This window comes from Papaver somniferum, chromosome 7 (genome assembly GCF_003573695.1).
Source record: "Papaver somniferum cultivar HN1 chromosome 7, ASM357369v1, whole genome shotgun sequence".
In the NCBI taxonomy this organism is placed as follows: Eukaryota; Viridiplantae; Streptophyta; class Magnoliopsida; order Ranunculales; family Papaveraceae; genus Papaver; species Papaver somniferum.
Window position 1 is genome coordinate 17706127 of NC_039364.1, and position 14767 is coordinate 17720893.

The following is a 14767-nucleotide window of genomic DNA, read 5'->3' on the forward strand; positions in this document are numbered from 1 at the left end:
TCTGATGTGACAGTAGAACCTGACGCTACAAGTTGTTGAAATAAAGACTGAGCCTCTGATAAAAAAGCTTTTAGTGTTTTGTTACCTTTCTGCCGATTGTGTAACATCTTCGTAAGACTCATCTGATCAGCCCTGGTTTTTGGTGTAAAATGCTGCTCCAATTTGTCCCAGACTTGTTTTGCAGTCACGAGACCACCCACTTCACCGAGTACTTCAGGGGTAAGAGTAGAATTCAGTCATCCTACTAGGAGCGAGTCAGTTACTTCATATTCAGTGAAATCTGGATTGATATCTTCACTTTCAGGTAGAGTTCTGGCTGGTTTTTCCTTTGTTCCATCGAGGAATCCTGTGAGGCCATATCCTTTAATAATAGGCTGAAACTGAGTTTTCCAGAGGAGATGATTTGTTTCTGTATGCTTTAATGTGACAAGATGATGTATCTTGATATTTCGAAGATTATTGGTTGTTGTCATTATTGGTTTTTTTTTTATGTAGTTTTTTTTGTTTTGAAGAAGCGTGATTTCGATCGATTAGGCTGATACCAAGTTGGCACTTGATATTTGGTTTATATCTTCCACAGTAAACTTGTGGAAATAAGACTTATTTATATGTAGAGTTTTCAACTCAGAGTTGTTACAGATTTACTAAGAGAACAAGTTTATAGCTAACTGAAAGAATAACAAGAAGAACGAGTTTACAGCTAACTATTGTGCGAGTTGCTAGCCCGAAGACTTGTGATGTTACTTTACTCCTCTGTCTGATCTGTTATCCGAGTAGTCCGTGTTTGGTTAACAATTACAATCCTAGATTTCACCTCGACATACTATTTATAGGGCTGCACATGGTTCGGTTTTATCGGTTTTTGGCAAAACCTAAACCGAAACCAAAGTACTCGGTTTTCCAATAATGAAAACCAATGAAACCATATATCCTATTCGGTTTCGTTGGTTTCGGTTTCTACTCGGTTTTGTTAAAAACCATATGGTTTTTGGTTAACCGAATGATTTATAAACAATAATGTGCCTGTGCTTTATAGTTTACACAAACAGTACACCCACTACTACAAGCGGCAGAAAAGTTTGCTGGCAACATATCAGAGGCATAAATGACAAGCAACTAAAATGACAGCAAAAGGATTTAACTCGAATAATCCTCCTAAGAGTCATAACCATTCATTAACTACAATTCATCAGTGTGAAAAGATTCATTCTGCTATGGTCATTATTAATCGGTTAACCAATTGGTTTTTGGTTCGGTATTGAGATAAAACCTAAATCGAAACCGATACTTATGGTTATCTGAAACTGACAACCATTAATAAACCATAGTAATATGGTTTCGGTTCGGTTCGGTTTAAAATCTTCGGTTTCGATTTCGGTTTTCGGTTCTGGTTCGATTTTGTGCAGCCCTAACTATTTATCATGTATTACTGTATACCACCGCCACTGTTAACACGTGTATGCATATCATTGTCCCAAAATCTCATTTGAATAACTAGTAGAAGAAGGCACCGATAGAGAGTCCAGTTTTAGATGATGCTAGATTGCTGCAGCTTCTGCTAAGAGATGCAAGCCTCTGCCTGACAAGTTTTTCCCGAGTGTTGTATGGAAAAAGAATCATAGAGTAAGTTTAGATTATTTACAGGGAAGAGTTTGTTTTGATTACGAAATCATAGCTGGCGAACACTGTCTAGTTTGAAATTCAGGTTACGAAGGAGACTCACTTGTCATATTTATTAGCTCTCCATCAACGACATCAAAATATTCCTTATTGCAAGCATATCCAATCTGAAGAAGAATCAGCAATAACTAATAAGGATTACTGTACTTAAACATACACATAAGAATAGTTAGTGGATCATATCATCACTGGTTCAACATTCATGAAACGAAGAACAAAATGTTCAGTAATAAGAGTAAACATTGTACACTGTCCTAGTGTCCTTGGCAACTCATCTAACTAGTTACTGGTACATAAAGAGGAATGCCAGTCACTAACAAGCTATCGCCTAATCTAGTCTCCTGGTATGTATGGGTTTCATCTAGATGCCAATCTACAGCTCTAGCAAAATCTTGTTATGTGGGAAATAAACAAATGAAGCTAACTTCTCTACTGAAACACCACATGAATATATTGTGTAGATTAAATGAAGAAAATTGCAAAGTTGTGATTTAGAGATGCGCTTACTTTGTTGAACAATTTGAGGTAACAGCTGTCTGAGGGCATATCTATTTCCAAGTAATTTACATTATGCCTGTTCAGAAACAAGAACTCTTTCCATCATCAGATCCTAAACAATCATAGATATGCAAAATGGTAGTACAAAGAAGATGATAAAACAACTTACATCTTGTCAGCTGCCTCGTCTAATGTCTTCACTAGCATCTCAGCCGTGTGGCCGATGTCCTCTGTCGGATAACAGTAATTCATCTCACTTATCTCGCAACGCTTTTCTTTACCCTTTCCTTCATTGAGTGCAGTAACTAGAACAAAAACAAAGTGTTGATCAAGAACGACCATAACTCTCCACAACACACATTAATCAAGAACCCGGACAAAGAATCACTTACTGTAACCCTTAATTCGATTTCCAGGAGCTACAGCAACAAGACAGTAATTAGAGCATTCCGCCATGTTCACCATATAATGTGACAAAGGAGACATCTACAACAGCAGCATAATTTTGTGTTCAGAAGATGGGGCATAATAAAAATAAAAATAAGATTCAAGTAAAAGAAATTCTTACAGATTCCGGGATACCCATTGTCATATGGGTTATGTCAAGAAGATCATTGCAGCAGAGATTTCTAATGGTTGTCATAATCTTGTAGCTATGATCTTGATGATCTCTGTTTTCTTGAGAAATTGTGCAGGAAACTGCAAGAAATGAATTAGTCTCTGATAAGATCAACTCAGAAGTTGATGTGCAAGAAACAACAAGAACCGAATTACAGTATCTGCCTATTTCAAGTACCTGTGAGTAGAGATTTCTGGTTGCAGAAGAAAAAGGAAGAGGAAGAGAAAAAAGGGTCTTTCTTTACCTGAAAGTTTGACAAGGATTTCTATCTGTATAAACAAGTAAAGCAAGTGGGGGTTGAATCAAGGATTAACGCCGGGTTTTATAGGTGCTTCCTCTGTCGATGGGAATGGGAATGGAGTGGAGGGAGCGCATAAGCCCCTTTAAGACGCACACTTGGCGGATCTTTGAGACCGAGCTGGCGGTTCTTTTGAGACCGAGCTGAAACACAGATGTTGGTGCTGTTGTTGCTGAACCATTGAGCACAAGTCTACATAGAAATGAAATTTCTGAGCAAATATGAAGCAATTGTGATGATTCTGAGTCGAACAGCACCTGAATTTTAATCATTACTGGGAGGAACTCGACATTCAACCCTCAAATCTTCATCATCCAAGCCCAAAATAATTTTGAAAAAGAAAAAAGGGGAAAAAAAAAGGAGATTGAATAATTGGATACTCAAATATCATCATTGCACCGTCAATTAATGGATCAACACACACAAATCTTAGAAATACAAAAACGACTTTGTGTGAGAGTGAGAATAAACCCCAGAAGAACAAATATGAGGAGTTTGAAGATGGAGGGATATGATTTTAAAAAAGACTTTGATTACTCAGTTGGTTAAATTACAAAATCGCCACTTACCTTGGGTTGGAAATATCCCAACACTTCAGCACCAGATTTAAACCAACTCCAATTGGGCCAAAATGGTCAGCTCAGACTAAGGAATTGAGAGTAGTTTTTCTCTGGTTTGTGTAGATTGGTTATTAGGATTGATGGGTTTTCTCTCTTTGCGGAGGAAAATTTCTGTTTTTAATACTTCTTCAGCATCTCTTAAATCAGGATCAATAGCAGCAACAAAATCACTTGTTTCAAAAGTAGCAGCAACAATCATAAGAGTTTCAACTACAAGAGCAACAACAATCACAGAATCAACAAGACGAATCACAGAAACAACAACAACAATCACATACTCAACTCTAAAATCAATCAACATAACATCTGATTCAAAGAGATGAAGTAGCAAGATCTTATCAGTAATCAATACCCCTGTATTGGGTTCCTTTCAGTTATTATGTTACAAAAAAATGGATCATTGTATGATCCTGCCTCTCCTGTTCGTGACCAGGAAAGGAGTGCTATGTGTGGTTGTTCATCTCCACACACCCAAAACCCTGAGAGATGGACGGATCTTTTTTTGGACCCTAACAATTTTACCTTGTGCAAAATTGTTAATTGATTTGGAAGACATTAGTTCTTTCCAAATAATACCATCTAAACTTCAAAAGGAAAGGATTCAATTAGTTGTATTATTGGGTGATTCTCTTTGCTATGTCTCTAGAGTTGTTAGTGTCCATATTAGTCAAATCTGCTCAAGTTTCTTACATCAGATCTGTAAGTGTTGTTGCTCATATTATCCTTGTAAATTATGTTGCATACACTATCTCTGTAATGGTCCCTGTAATGGTGTTGATGAAGTTGTAATGGTTCCTTAAGATGCTTTTGCCTTAAGTTTTTCTATAAAAAAAAAGACTAAGGAATTGAGCCAAACCCCACTTGTCAATAATGGTCAATAGGGCGTAGTATGTTTGGTGAGAAATCGTTCTGAAATTTCACACCCAAACTAACATCTTGCTTTTTGAAGCTGCTTCTTGATGTGTATCAAAATGCGCTATAAATGTTTTATTATTTGCTTCTATCAATGTTTTTGCGAGGAAAAATGTATCTTTATTAATTATTTATTCCTAGAAGTTACACCAAAGAATTAAGACTACTAGCATTGTTTCTAATGTTTTAGATAGAAACGAAATTGTAAACCTTATGTATTATATTTGCTAGTGAATATATTTCGTCTTTCCATCAAATTTTTTTTTTATTTATGTCTAGAAACAGGTAAAAGTTGAAAGGTGAAAACACCATTTCCAACTCAAAATGAAGGATCATAATCTTCTTTCGGATATAAGTATGATTATAGAATTTATTAGTAACGTTAAGTGTGTTTCCTACTTATGTCTAGTAACGAAGCGGTTGATGAATTAGCCAAATATTCCAAGAAAAATGAATATAATTAAATATGATTAAAGCACCCACCAATATGTATCCTCTTTGCTTTAGAAATGGCAACTCTATGTAACTTGTTCTTCCTTTAGTAATGACTTTGTTTTTTTTTTTGGAATGGACTCTTACCTCAAAGAAGCATTGCTTCTTCTATCAGATCTTTGAATGACAAGTTGGCTAATTGAGATTTTGAACTTCCTGCTCACAACATCTTTAAATTTATTTGGCAGCCGAAGGTTCCACCAAAAATATGGTTTTTCCTGTGGACTCTTGCTCATTCTAGCTTTCCCACTAGAGATATGTTGATAAGAAGAAAAATGGATGTGTCTCCCACTTGCTTTTTATGCAATGAGAACGAAACTCTTGATCATGTCTACCTGCACTGTGATTATGCGCAACAAGTTTGGGTTCACTTTGTTGAAAAACTGAAATGGTATTTTACAATGGCTCCTAATGTTATCTAGGTTCTTCTGCCTTGGCCTTTGAATTTTGAAGATAAGTCTCAATCTCAGATATGGAACATCATTCCAGCAGTCATATTATGGAGTCTTTGGAAAGAAAGAAACTCAAATCCTTTAATCGAAAGCAACATGGTGTTACTGCAGTCATTCGTAATGCTCAGTATGAAATGTCACTTGGTGTTTGGTTTTCAAACACTTTGAGAGTCTTATTTTTAGTGATGTTATTGATAATTGGCCTAGAGTTTATTTCAATCCTCATTAGCTGCAGTTTGTGAGTGTTTCATGTTCACTTAGAGGAGTATTTTCTACTTTCTTTTCTTGAACAGTAGCTTGTTACTTATCCTTTCCTTGTAACTTTCCGGGTAGTACAAGTATCTTTGTACTCTCGTTTTTTGATCAATATATTCTTTCTTTATCGATCAAAAAAATAAATAATTGAATTTGTTTTTCTGACACTCATATTTAGAGTTCACGCCTTTGATCGTTATGGCGTGTTTTGACCGGGGGTGAACATATTTTAGTTCCAGATCTGAGTCGTGGGCCGTTTGCTCAAGATTTCTTTTATTAGCTGCAAATTAGGACTGTTAAAAAATATATATATATAAGAAAAAATTAGGACGGCTGTGTCTGCAGCAGATGGACCTAGTCACCTAGTTAGAAAGGGAAACATACAATGATCTGGGGCTTGGAAATAGCAGGTACTTATTAGCTAGGTCCATAATGTCCAGTTTATGTGTGTTGGTACTTGGTAACAGGTAACGGTGATTACAAGAGTTGGGAAATTTCCAACAATTCATCCAAATTTGAACAACATAACATCATGATGGATTTAGTCCCCTAAATTAATTAGCTCATCACTTGGCTTTGTTCTTCCACATTGACAACTGTTTTTCATTATTATTCTTCTCCCGTATACTTTTGAATATGACAATGACCTAGAAAAATGGAAACTTTTAATTTTATTTCCGAAACTTCTTGGATCATCATTTTTAGTCTTCTCTGATAACCCAATTTTCATTCACTCAGCTGCCAGTTTAGTTGTTTTTTCTTGTATTTGCATTGGAACTGATTCTTCCCAGTTTGAGTTATGATTACCAAATATATAAGATACCCAAATTTATTTGCAACAATTTATCGTGAACATTCTATTAAAACATACATGTTGAAGAATAAACCAAGATACTATGAAGAAGGCAGAAGGGATCAACAAGAGTTGTTGATACAGTGGTGTGGATCAACTATAAGAGTTGACAGAGTATGGTTGGATCAACTGGTACAGTTAATATGAAGTAAATGGATCAACAAGAGTTGTTGACGCATGTTACAGTATTTAGAAGTTTACTTGGGTTGCAAGTATTACTGGTTTTAGAGTTTGTTTACGTGAGTATTTTCTAGAACAGTCTTTGTTAGAGTTTGATTATGTTAGGAAAGTGTTTATTACTTGAGAGTCAAGTTTGTAAACATATAAATAGGTTGTTAAGCCGTGAGTTCTAATTACATCAATTAAGAGAAGTTTGTTTGAGTTTAGTTTTGTGTTTTTCATTTAGTCTTTGATATCAGATTTTCTACATCTGGTATCAGAGCACTGGTATCAGATTCTAGGACTGTGGGTATGAGAAGTTAAGTTGAAGAAGATGACGAGTTTAAGTTCAATCAAAGTACCAGTGTTTGAAGGTAAAAACTTTGTATTGGAGGTTGCAGATGGAGAATATTTTTACATATCAAGAAGTATGGGATATTGTGAGAGATGATTATGTAGAACCAGCAGAAGAAGTTGTAGTTGAAGGAGCTGCGCAAACTTTATTAACTGAAAACAGAAAGAAGAATTCTAAATCTACATATATTCTTCATCAAGGTGTTCATGAATCTCTCATGGACAGAGTTATCTATATTAAGCAAGCTAAAGCAGCATGGGATGGTTTGGTTAGCTACTACACAGCGTCTGATAAGGTCAAGAAGGTTAGATTGAAAACCCTAAAGATAAAGTATGAATTATTGCAGATGGAAAGTACTGAAACAATATCAGATTTTTTCTCAAAGACTTTGAATATTGTCAATGAGATGAAGGCTAATGGTGATACTGTAAAAGATTCAACAGTTGTTGAAAAGATATTAAGAAGTTTGCCAGAAAAATTTGAATCAAAAGTAACTGCTATAGAGGACTGCAACACAGTTGCAACTATGACTCTTAATGAGTTATTGGGCTCATTACTAGCCTATGAACAAAAATTGATAGAGAAGACAGTCGCTGCAAAACAAGTTGAAGAAGCACTTCAAAGTCAAGTTAGATGGAAAAGCAACCAAGGAAAACTTAATGCTGGAAGGTTTCAAGGAAAATATAACAATGGAGGAAGATCTAATATTGGAGGTTATCAAGGAATAAAACCAGTTGATAGATCAAAAGTTCAGTGTTTCAACTTTGGTGATTTTGGGAATTTTGCTACAGAGTGTCCAACACCTAGAAAGACTTCTGAAAATAATTATAAATCAAATTTCAAAGCTAATATTGCTGAAAGTCAAGAATAAGAGGAAGCAGAAGAGCAGAAAGCTGAAAACATGTTACTAGCATGTCATACAGCAGAAGAACAACCTCAACTGAAGTGGTATTTGGATACAGGTTGCAGCAATCATATGTGTGGTATAAAAGATTTATTTGACAGACTAGATGAGTCTGTAAGATCCACAATGAAGTTTGGTAACAATTCAACAATTTCAGAAAAGGAAGAATTGGAATTGTTCTTAAGAATGGTTCAAAAGCATATATCATGGATGTGTTTTATGTACCAGGATTACATCAAAACTTGTTGAGTATGGGCCAACTATCTGAAAGAGGATACTCTATGAATATTTATAATGGTTTGTGTTTCATCAGAAATAGAAGAAGAATATTGATTGTTAAAGTACAGATGACCAAAAACAGGTTATTTCCTTTGAATATTCAGCATCAAAAGGAAAGTTGTTACAGTACTAGTGTGCATAATGATACTTGGTTGTGGCATAAGAGGATGGGACATGTGAACTTTAAAAGTTTACAAACTTTAGCAAAGAAGGAGATGGTGTCAGGATTACCTTTCATTCAAATTCCAGAATCAAGATGTGAGAACTGTATCTTTGGCAAGCAGCATGGAGATCCATTTCCAGTTAACAAAGCAAGAAGAGATGAACAACAGTTGGAGATCATTCATAGTGACTTGTGTGGTCCTATAGAAGTTATATCACATGGAGGTAATAACTATTTCATAACTTTCATTGATGACTTTAGTAGGAAATCATGGGTATATTTGCTTAAACAAAAGAGTGATGTTTTTCATGTTTTTAGAAGTTTCAAAGCTTATGCTGAGAAAAAAATTGGTAAAAAAATCAAGATATTAAGAACTGATAGAGGAACAATATACACTGTTGTTGATTGTTTCATGGAAGAACATGGTATTCTACGTCAGTTCTCAGCAAGATATACACCTCAAAAGAATGGTGTAGCAGAGAGAAAGAACAGAACTATAATGGAGATGGCAAGAACTATAAGAATATCAAAAGGTTTACCAAAAAATTTCTGGGGTTATGCAGTAGATACAACAATATATTTACTTAAAAGATGTCCTACGGATAGTTTGAATAATATAACACCAGAAGAAACTTGGAGAGGTGTAAAACCAAGTGTAAGACATCTGAGAATTTTTGGGTGCATTGCATATACAGATATGCCAAAATAACTGAGAAGGAAGTTGGATGATAAGATTGAAAAATGCATTCTTGTTGGTTACAGTTCAGTGATAAAAGGTTACAAGCTATATAACCCAAAAACTAGAAAAATAGTTATAAGTAGAGATGTGATATTTGATGAAAATTCAAAATGGAATTGGAATTATGGATCAACAACGAATGTTGATCCTCATAACAATGGATCAACAAGGAATGTTGATCCACATAATATTGGGTCAACAAGCAATGTTGATCCACCTACTGCTGTCAGAACAGTTCCGGTTGTAGTTGAGGAAGAAGTACAAGCTCAAGACAATGTTGAAGAAGCAAGGACAAAAGCAGTACCACAACAAGAAACTACAAGACCAAGAAGAAAGTATATCATACCTTCCAGGTTGAATGATTATGTTTTAACAAGAGAGATGAAGATATTGATGATGATGTGGTGAACTTTGCATTTTTTGGAGATTGTGATCCTGTAGTTTATGAAGAAGCATCTAAAGGACAAGGTTGAATTCAAGCTATGAATGAAGAACTGAAGTCAATTGAGAAGAATGATACTTGGGAACTGACAACACTTTCACCAGGAAAGAAACCCATTGGTGTTAAGTGGGTTTATAAAAAAAAATACAATTCAAATGGTGAAATAGATAGACAAAGACAGGGAGTAGATTACTCAGAAGTATTTGCACCAATTGCAAGACTTAACATAGTAAGAATGATAATTGCTTTGGCTGCACATAAGCATTGGAAGATTTTTCAGATGGATGTTAAGTCTGCATTCTTGAATGGAGTATTGGAATAAGAAGTTTATGTAGAGCAACCAGATGGCTACATTATAGAGGGGAAGGAGAATGAAATATACAAGCTAAATAAAGCCTTGTATGGCTTGAAACAACCACCAAGAGCCCGGTATACAAGAATAGATTCTTATTTCATTAAGAAAGGGTTTACAAGATGTCCACATGAGCATACTTTATATTTGAAAGGTGACACTCTTGGCAATCATATTATAGTATGTTTGTATGTGGATGATCTTATATTTACTGGAAATAGTTCTGAGATGATCAACGAATTCAGGGAGGATATGATGAAGGAGTTTGAGATGACAGATCTTGGTTTGATGTCATATTTTCTTAGTATTGAAGTACAACAAACTGAAAGAGGAATTTTTATTAATCAACAAAGGTATGATGAAGGAATTTTGAAGCGTTTCAAGATGGATAATTGTAATCCAGTTTTAACACCAGTAGAAGAGAGACTGAAGTTGACAAAAGATGGATCAGGAGAGCTTGTGAATTCAACAGACTTTAAAGGTCTTGTTGGATGTTAAAGATATTTGACTGATACAAGACCTGATATCATGTATGCAGTTGGGTTGGTCAGTAGGTTCATGGAATCTCCTAGACAATCATATTTACAAGATGCAAAACGTATTCTGAAATATGTAAAAGGAACAACAAGCATGGTAATCGTTTATACTGTCTCAGAAGATCCAAAGTTGGTTGGTTTCACTGATAGTGATTGGGATGGAGATACAAAAGGTAGAAAAAGTACATCAGGTTATGGTTTTCAGTTGGGAACTGGTTTTTTCTCTTGGTCATCTAAGAAGCAACAAGTTGTTGCATTATCTACAACAGAAGCTGAGTATATAGCTTCTAGCAACTGTGCTACACAGGCTGTATGGTTGAGAATGATGCTGAAGTCTTTGTTTCAAGAACAAAAAATACCAACAACAATAGTTTGTGATAATAAGTATACAATTTCACTAACTAAGAATCCAGTACTTCATGGAAGAAGTAAGCATACTGATATCAAATATCATTACATCAGAGAGCTTGTAAGCAATAAGGAGATAACTGTTGAATTTGTTGAGAGTGAAGAGAAAGTGGTAGATATTTTCACCAAGTCTTTGAAGTCTAAGACTTCCATTTACTTACGTGGAAAGTTGGGGATGATTAGCAAAGAGTATCTTGGTTTAAGGGAGGATGTTGAAGAATATACCAAGATACTATGAAGAAGACAGAAGGGATCAACAAGAGTTGTTGATACAGTGGTGTGGATCAACTATGAGAGTTGACAGAGTATGGTTGGATCAACTGGTACATTTGATATGAAGTAAATGGATCAACAAGAGTTGTTGACGCATGTTACAGTATTTAGAAGTTTACTTGGGTTGCAAGTATTACTAGTTTTAGAGTTTTTTTACGTGAGTATTTTCTAGAAGAATCTTTGTTAGAGTTTGATTATGTTAGGAAAGTGTTTATTACTTGAGAGTCAAGTTTGTAAACATATAAATAGGTTGTTAAGCCGTGAGTTCTAATTACATCAATTAAGAGAAGTTTGTTTGAGTTTAGTTTTGAGTTTTTCATTAAGTCTTTGATATCAGATGTTCTACAATACGTATTCAGCTTCGCATTTATCATTTATGTTTTAAGTGTTGTAGGCCATGTGCTAGATTGTGCAACTTAGCATGAAAATTATGAATAGAGCATACATAGTTTGTTACTTTGTAGAGATCTCAATAACTAATTAGGTAGTGGGCCTAATAAAATTATAACCGTCATTACACTCCACCACCACTCCTACCATCTCCTTCAGTCTCATTGTATTTTTTTTTTTATCCTAGTAAATTTGTTTGCTACGGTTTTAGTTTGATCACTTCTCTTTACATGAGGACGGTTTCTATAGGGGTGGTTAACCCATCCAGACGCACCACTATTGGGAAAATATAAGAGACTGAGTCTCCACCGAGCGGTGGAGATTCGATCACTAGCGGCCTCATTTCAATCGCCGATCTAGTTTGCACCGCTAGCGATTTAAATTCGACCTCCTGCATTCGGTGCTCTATCGTCTATAAATATCACCATTCCTATCAGTTTTCATTCACAAAAAAATTTTCTTTCCTTCTTTAGAAAGCAGACCAGGGCGATTTTTTACTTAAAAATGAGTAGTTTAGGATAGTGAATCGTATGGGTCCAGGATAAACACCAAGAGTTCGCAAATGTTAGGAAACTAGTTGGACCTGGTGTATTATCTATGCATTTATGTAACCATCCCTAGCGAGTTCTCTTACCTAAATTAAGAGGTGGGTGGCCTGAGCTAACCGAAGTGTTTGGGTTACCCCTCGAAGTTGTTTAAGAATCCTTGAGAAAATATCCTTAAAAACGTTTATATTTCATGAAAGGAAAAAACCATATGACTCTAGTTGTGTTTTGGCGCTGTCGGGGACTTGTCTTTAGGCTAGAGTTTTTAGATTATTTTTTTTAGGTTTTTATTTTTATTTTTATTTGTTCTTCCTTACGTTTTTGGGTTTTTGTCTTTTTTCTTTCAGATTTTGGAATTTGGAGCGAAAGAAAATTTTGCCAAAGCTTTTGGTGAATACTTAAAGACTGCAGTAAAAGGCAAGGCGAAAGGAGCGAAAGAAGAAGATTTTTTTTTATATAAAAAAAAGAGAGAAAAAAAAGAGAGAGACATTTTTATTTTTGTAGATTTTTTTTTTTTTAGACTTTCTTTTTCTTTTGCACTTTATATTTTTGGACTTTGGACTTTAAATTTTGGGACATTATTTTTAAACCCTACGGAAGGGTAGTTTAAATATAAACTGTTTGCCCAGAAGGACGGTGAGTACGATATCACCTCGGCCCCTCGGGTTCGTACATGACATAGGAGTCGTGGCCCGAGTCGACTACAAAGGTTCATCCCCCGTCTGGTACGGGAGGTAAGTTTGTCGAAACACTCGCGAATCCCTTGTCGGCGAGTTACTGTCTTCCTTCGTATGCATATATGTTAAGGACTTGAAAACGGGTGCTTTAATTTCCTAGTAAAGGGAAAGGACTGGCCATACAAGATAAGGGTTCAGATTTCATCACCGTTCTCTTTTTACCCGCCTTAGGAAAACGACACCAAACGCGAACCTAAGCCTAAAATTTTGACTAGAACGAGACCGATAGGGTAACGAGCTTAACAGGAAAGTCATTCGAAAAATATTGGTTACTCTTTTAAGCATACTTCGAAGTTCTTGACGGTTTCTGTAAGTTGAATGCGTGACTGCGCTGCCTTGTAATACCGGTGAGGCCTTGGGTATCAAAGCTCCACCGAGATTCCCTCGCCTCTATTCAACTTACTTTAACTCGGATTGATTCCAGAGGTTTTTTTTTAAATTGTAACGAATTCCTGTTCGAAGGATTAGAAGCTGGTCTAGAAACAATCTAAGTGGAGCCATCATGTTTTTTGTTTGCTAGAAATCAGTAGGTTTGTTGTGGTGGAGTCAGCCTTGTTTGTGTTTGCATAGAACATCCCTTTCTTTTTAGGACTTTTCTTTTTAATTTTGTTTTTCTAGTGTATGCCCGAAGTTTTTAAACGGGCTTGGAAAAGAAACACTCTAGGTCGTTTGATTAGTGAGAAACCTAGTAGTTCTTCCTGTGAAGGTGGGGAGCTCGAAGACTCTTCTTTTGAGAGCCCCGTTTTTGGAAACTTCAGTTTTGAGAATCTGTCTCTTCGTGAGGAAAGTACCCCTAGTACTCCTAGTCCTTTGGTAGTACCAGAAATGGCAACTTTGAAAGATTTGTTAAACCCAACTAGGACCTCTCGACCGTTTTGTATCAAGTTAGCTGAAACCGAGGCAAATTATGAACTGAAACCTGGGACTTTACAGATGCTCCCAATGTTTTTAGGGAAGGAGAATGAGAACCCCTATTTTCATGTTAGGGAATTTGAGGAAGTTTGTAGTACTCTGAAAATTAAAAACCTAAGTGATGATGCGCTGAAGCTTAGGTTATTCCCCTTTTCCTTAAAAGATAAAGCCAAATCTTGGCTGTATAGTTTGGACTTTGAGTCAATTGAAACCTATGACCAACTTACTTCTGCCTTTATGCATAAGTTTTTCCCAAGGCATAAAACATCGTCTATTAAGACACAAATATGTACTTTTTCCCAACAAGAGGGAGAATCTTTATATAGGTACTTAGAAAGGTTCAATGACTTGATATCTCAATGTCCTCATCATGGTTTGGAGAAGGTTAGGTTAGTTCAGATCCTCTACGAGGGTTTAGATTATTCAACAATAACCATGGTTGAGTCCTTATGCACAGGTGGGTTTGAGAATAAAACTGTTGATGAAGCGATGACATTTTTGAATGAAATTGCCGATAAGACCCAACAATGGGAAAATAGTAGGGAACCCCTGAAAACAATTCTTCTAAGTAGAGGAAATGTTAATAGGGTAGAAGGATCTCATGAGTCAGATGCCAAAATAGCATCTATAGCCAAAAGGTTAGAAGCCTTACAATTAGGTCATTCTAGTGGTAGTAGTGGAAGAAATGAGCCTTTTTGCGAAGGACATGTTGTTGAAGAGCAAGCCAATGCTCTTTATAACAACACTAGGTTTGATAACCGACAGAAGTTTGACCCATATTCAGAAATCTATAACCCTGGCTGGAGAAACCATCCAAACCTTTCTTGGTCCAAGGGCCAGAATCAAGGTCAGTCTAGTAATGCTCAGGTTCCCCCAGGTTTTGGCTACACTAAG

At 35.8% G+C, this 14767-nt stretch overlaps 1 protein-coding gene and 1 pseudogene across 1 annotated transcript; one reads left to right on the forward strand and one right to left on the reverse strand.

The window, feature by feature from the left end:
- Positions 1–7410: 7410 nt before the first annotated feature.
- On the forward strand, positions 7411–8064 carry LOC113294244. Its single transcript, XM_026542650.1, has one exon. The coding sequence runs from the start codon at positions 7411–7413 to the stop codon at positions 8062–8064; it is 654 nt and encodes a 217-aa protein (XP_026398435.1).
- Positions 8065–14150: 6086 nt separating this feature from the next.
- On the reverse strand, positions 14151–14250 carry LOC113300730 (annotated as a pseudogene).
- Positions 14251–14767: the final 517 nt, after the last annotated feature.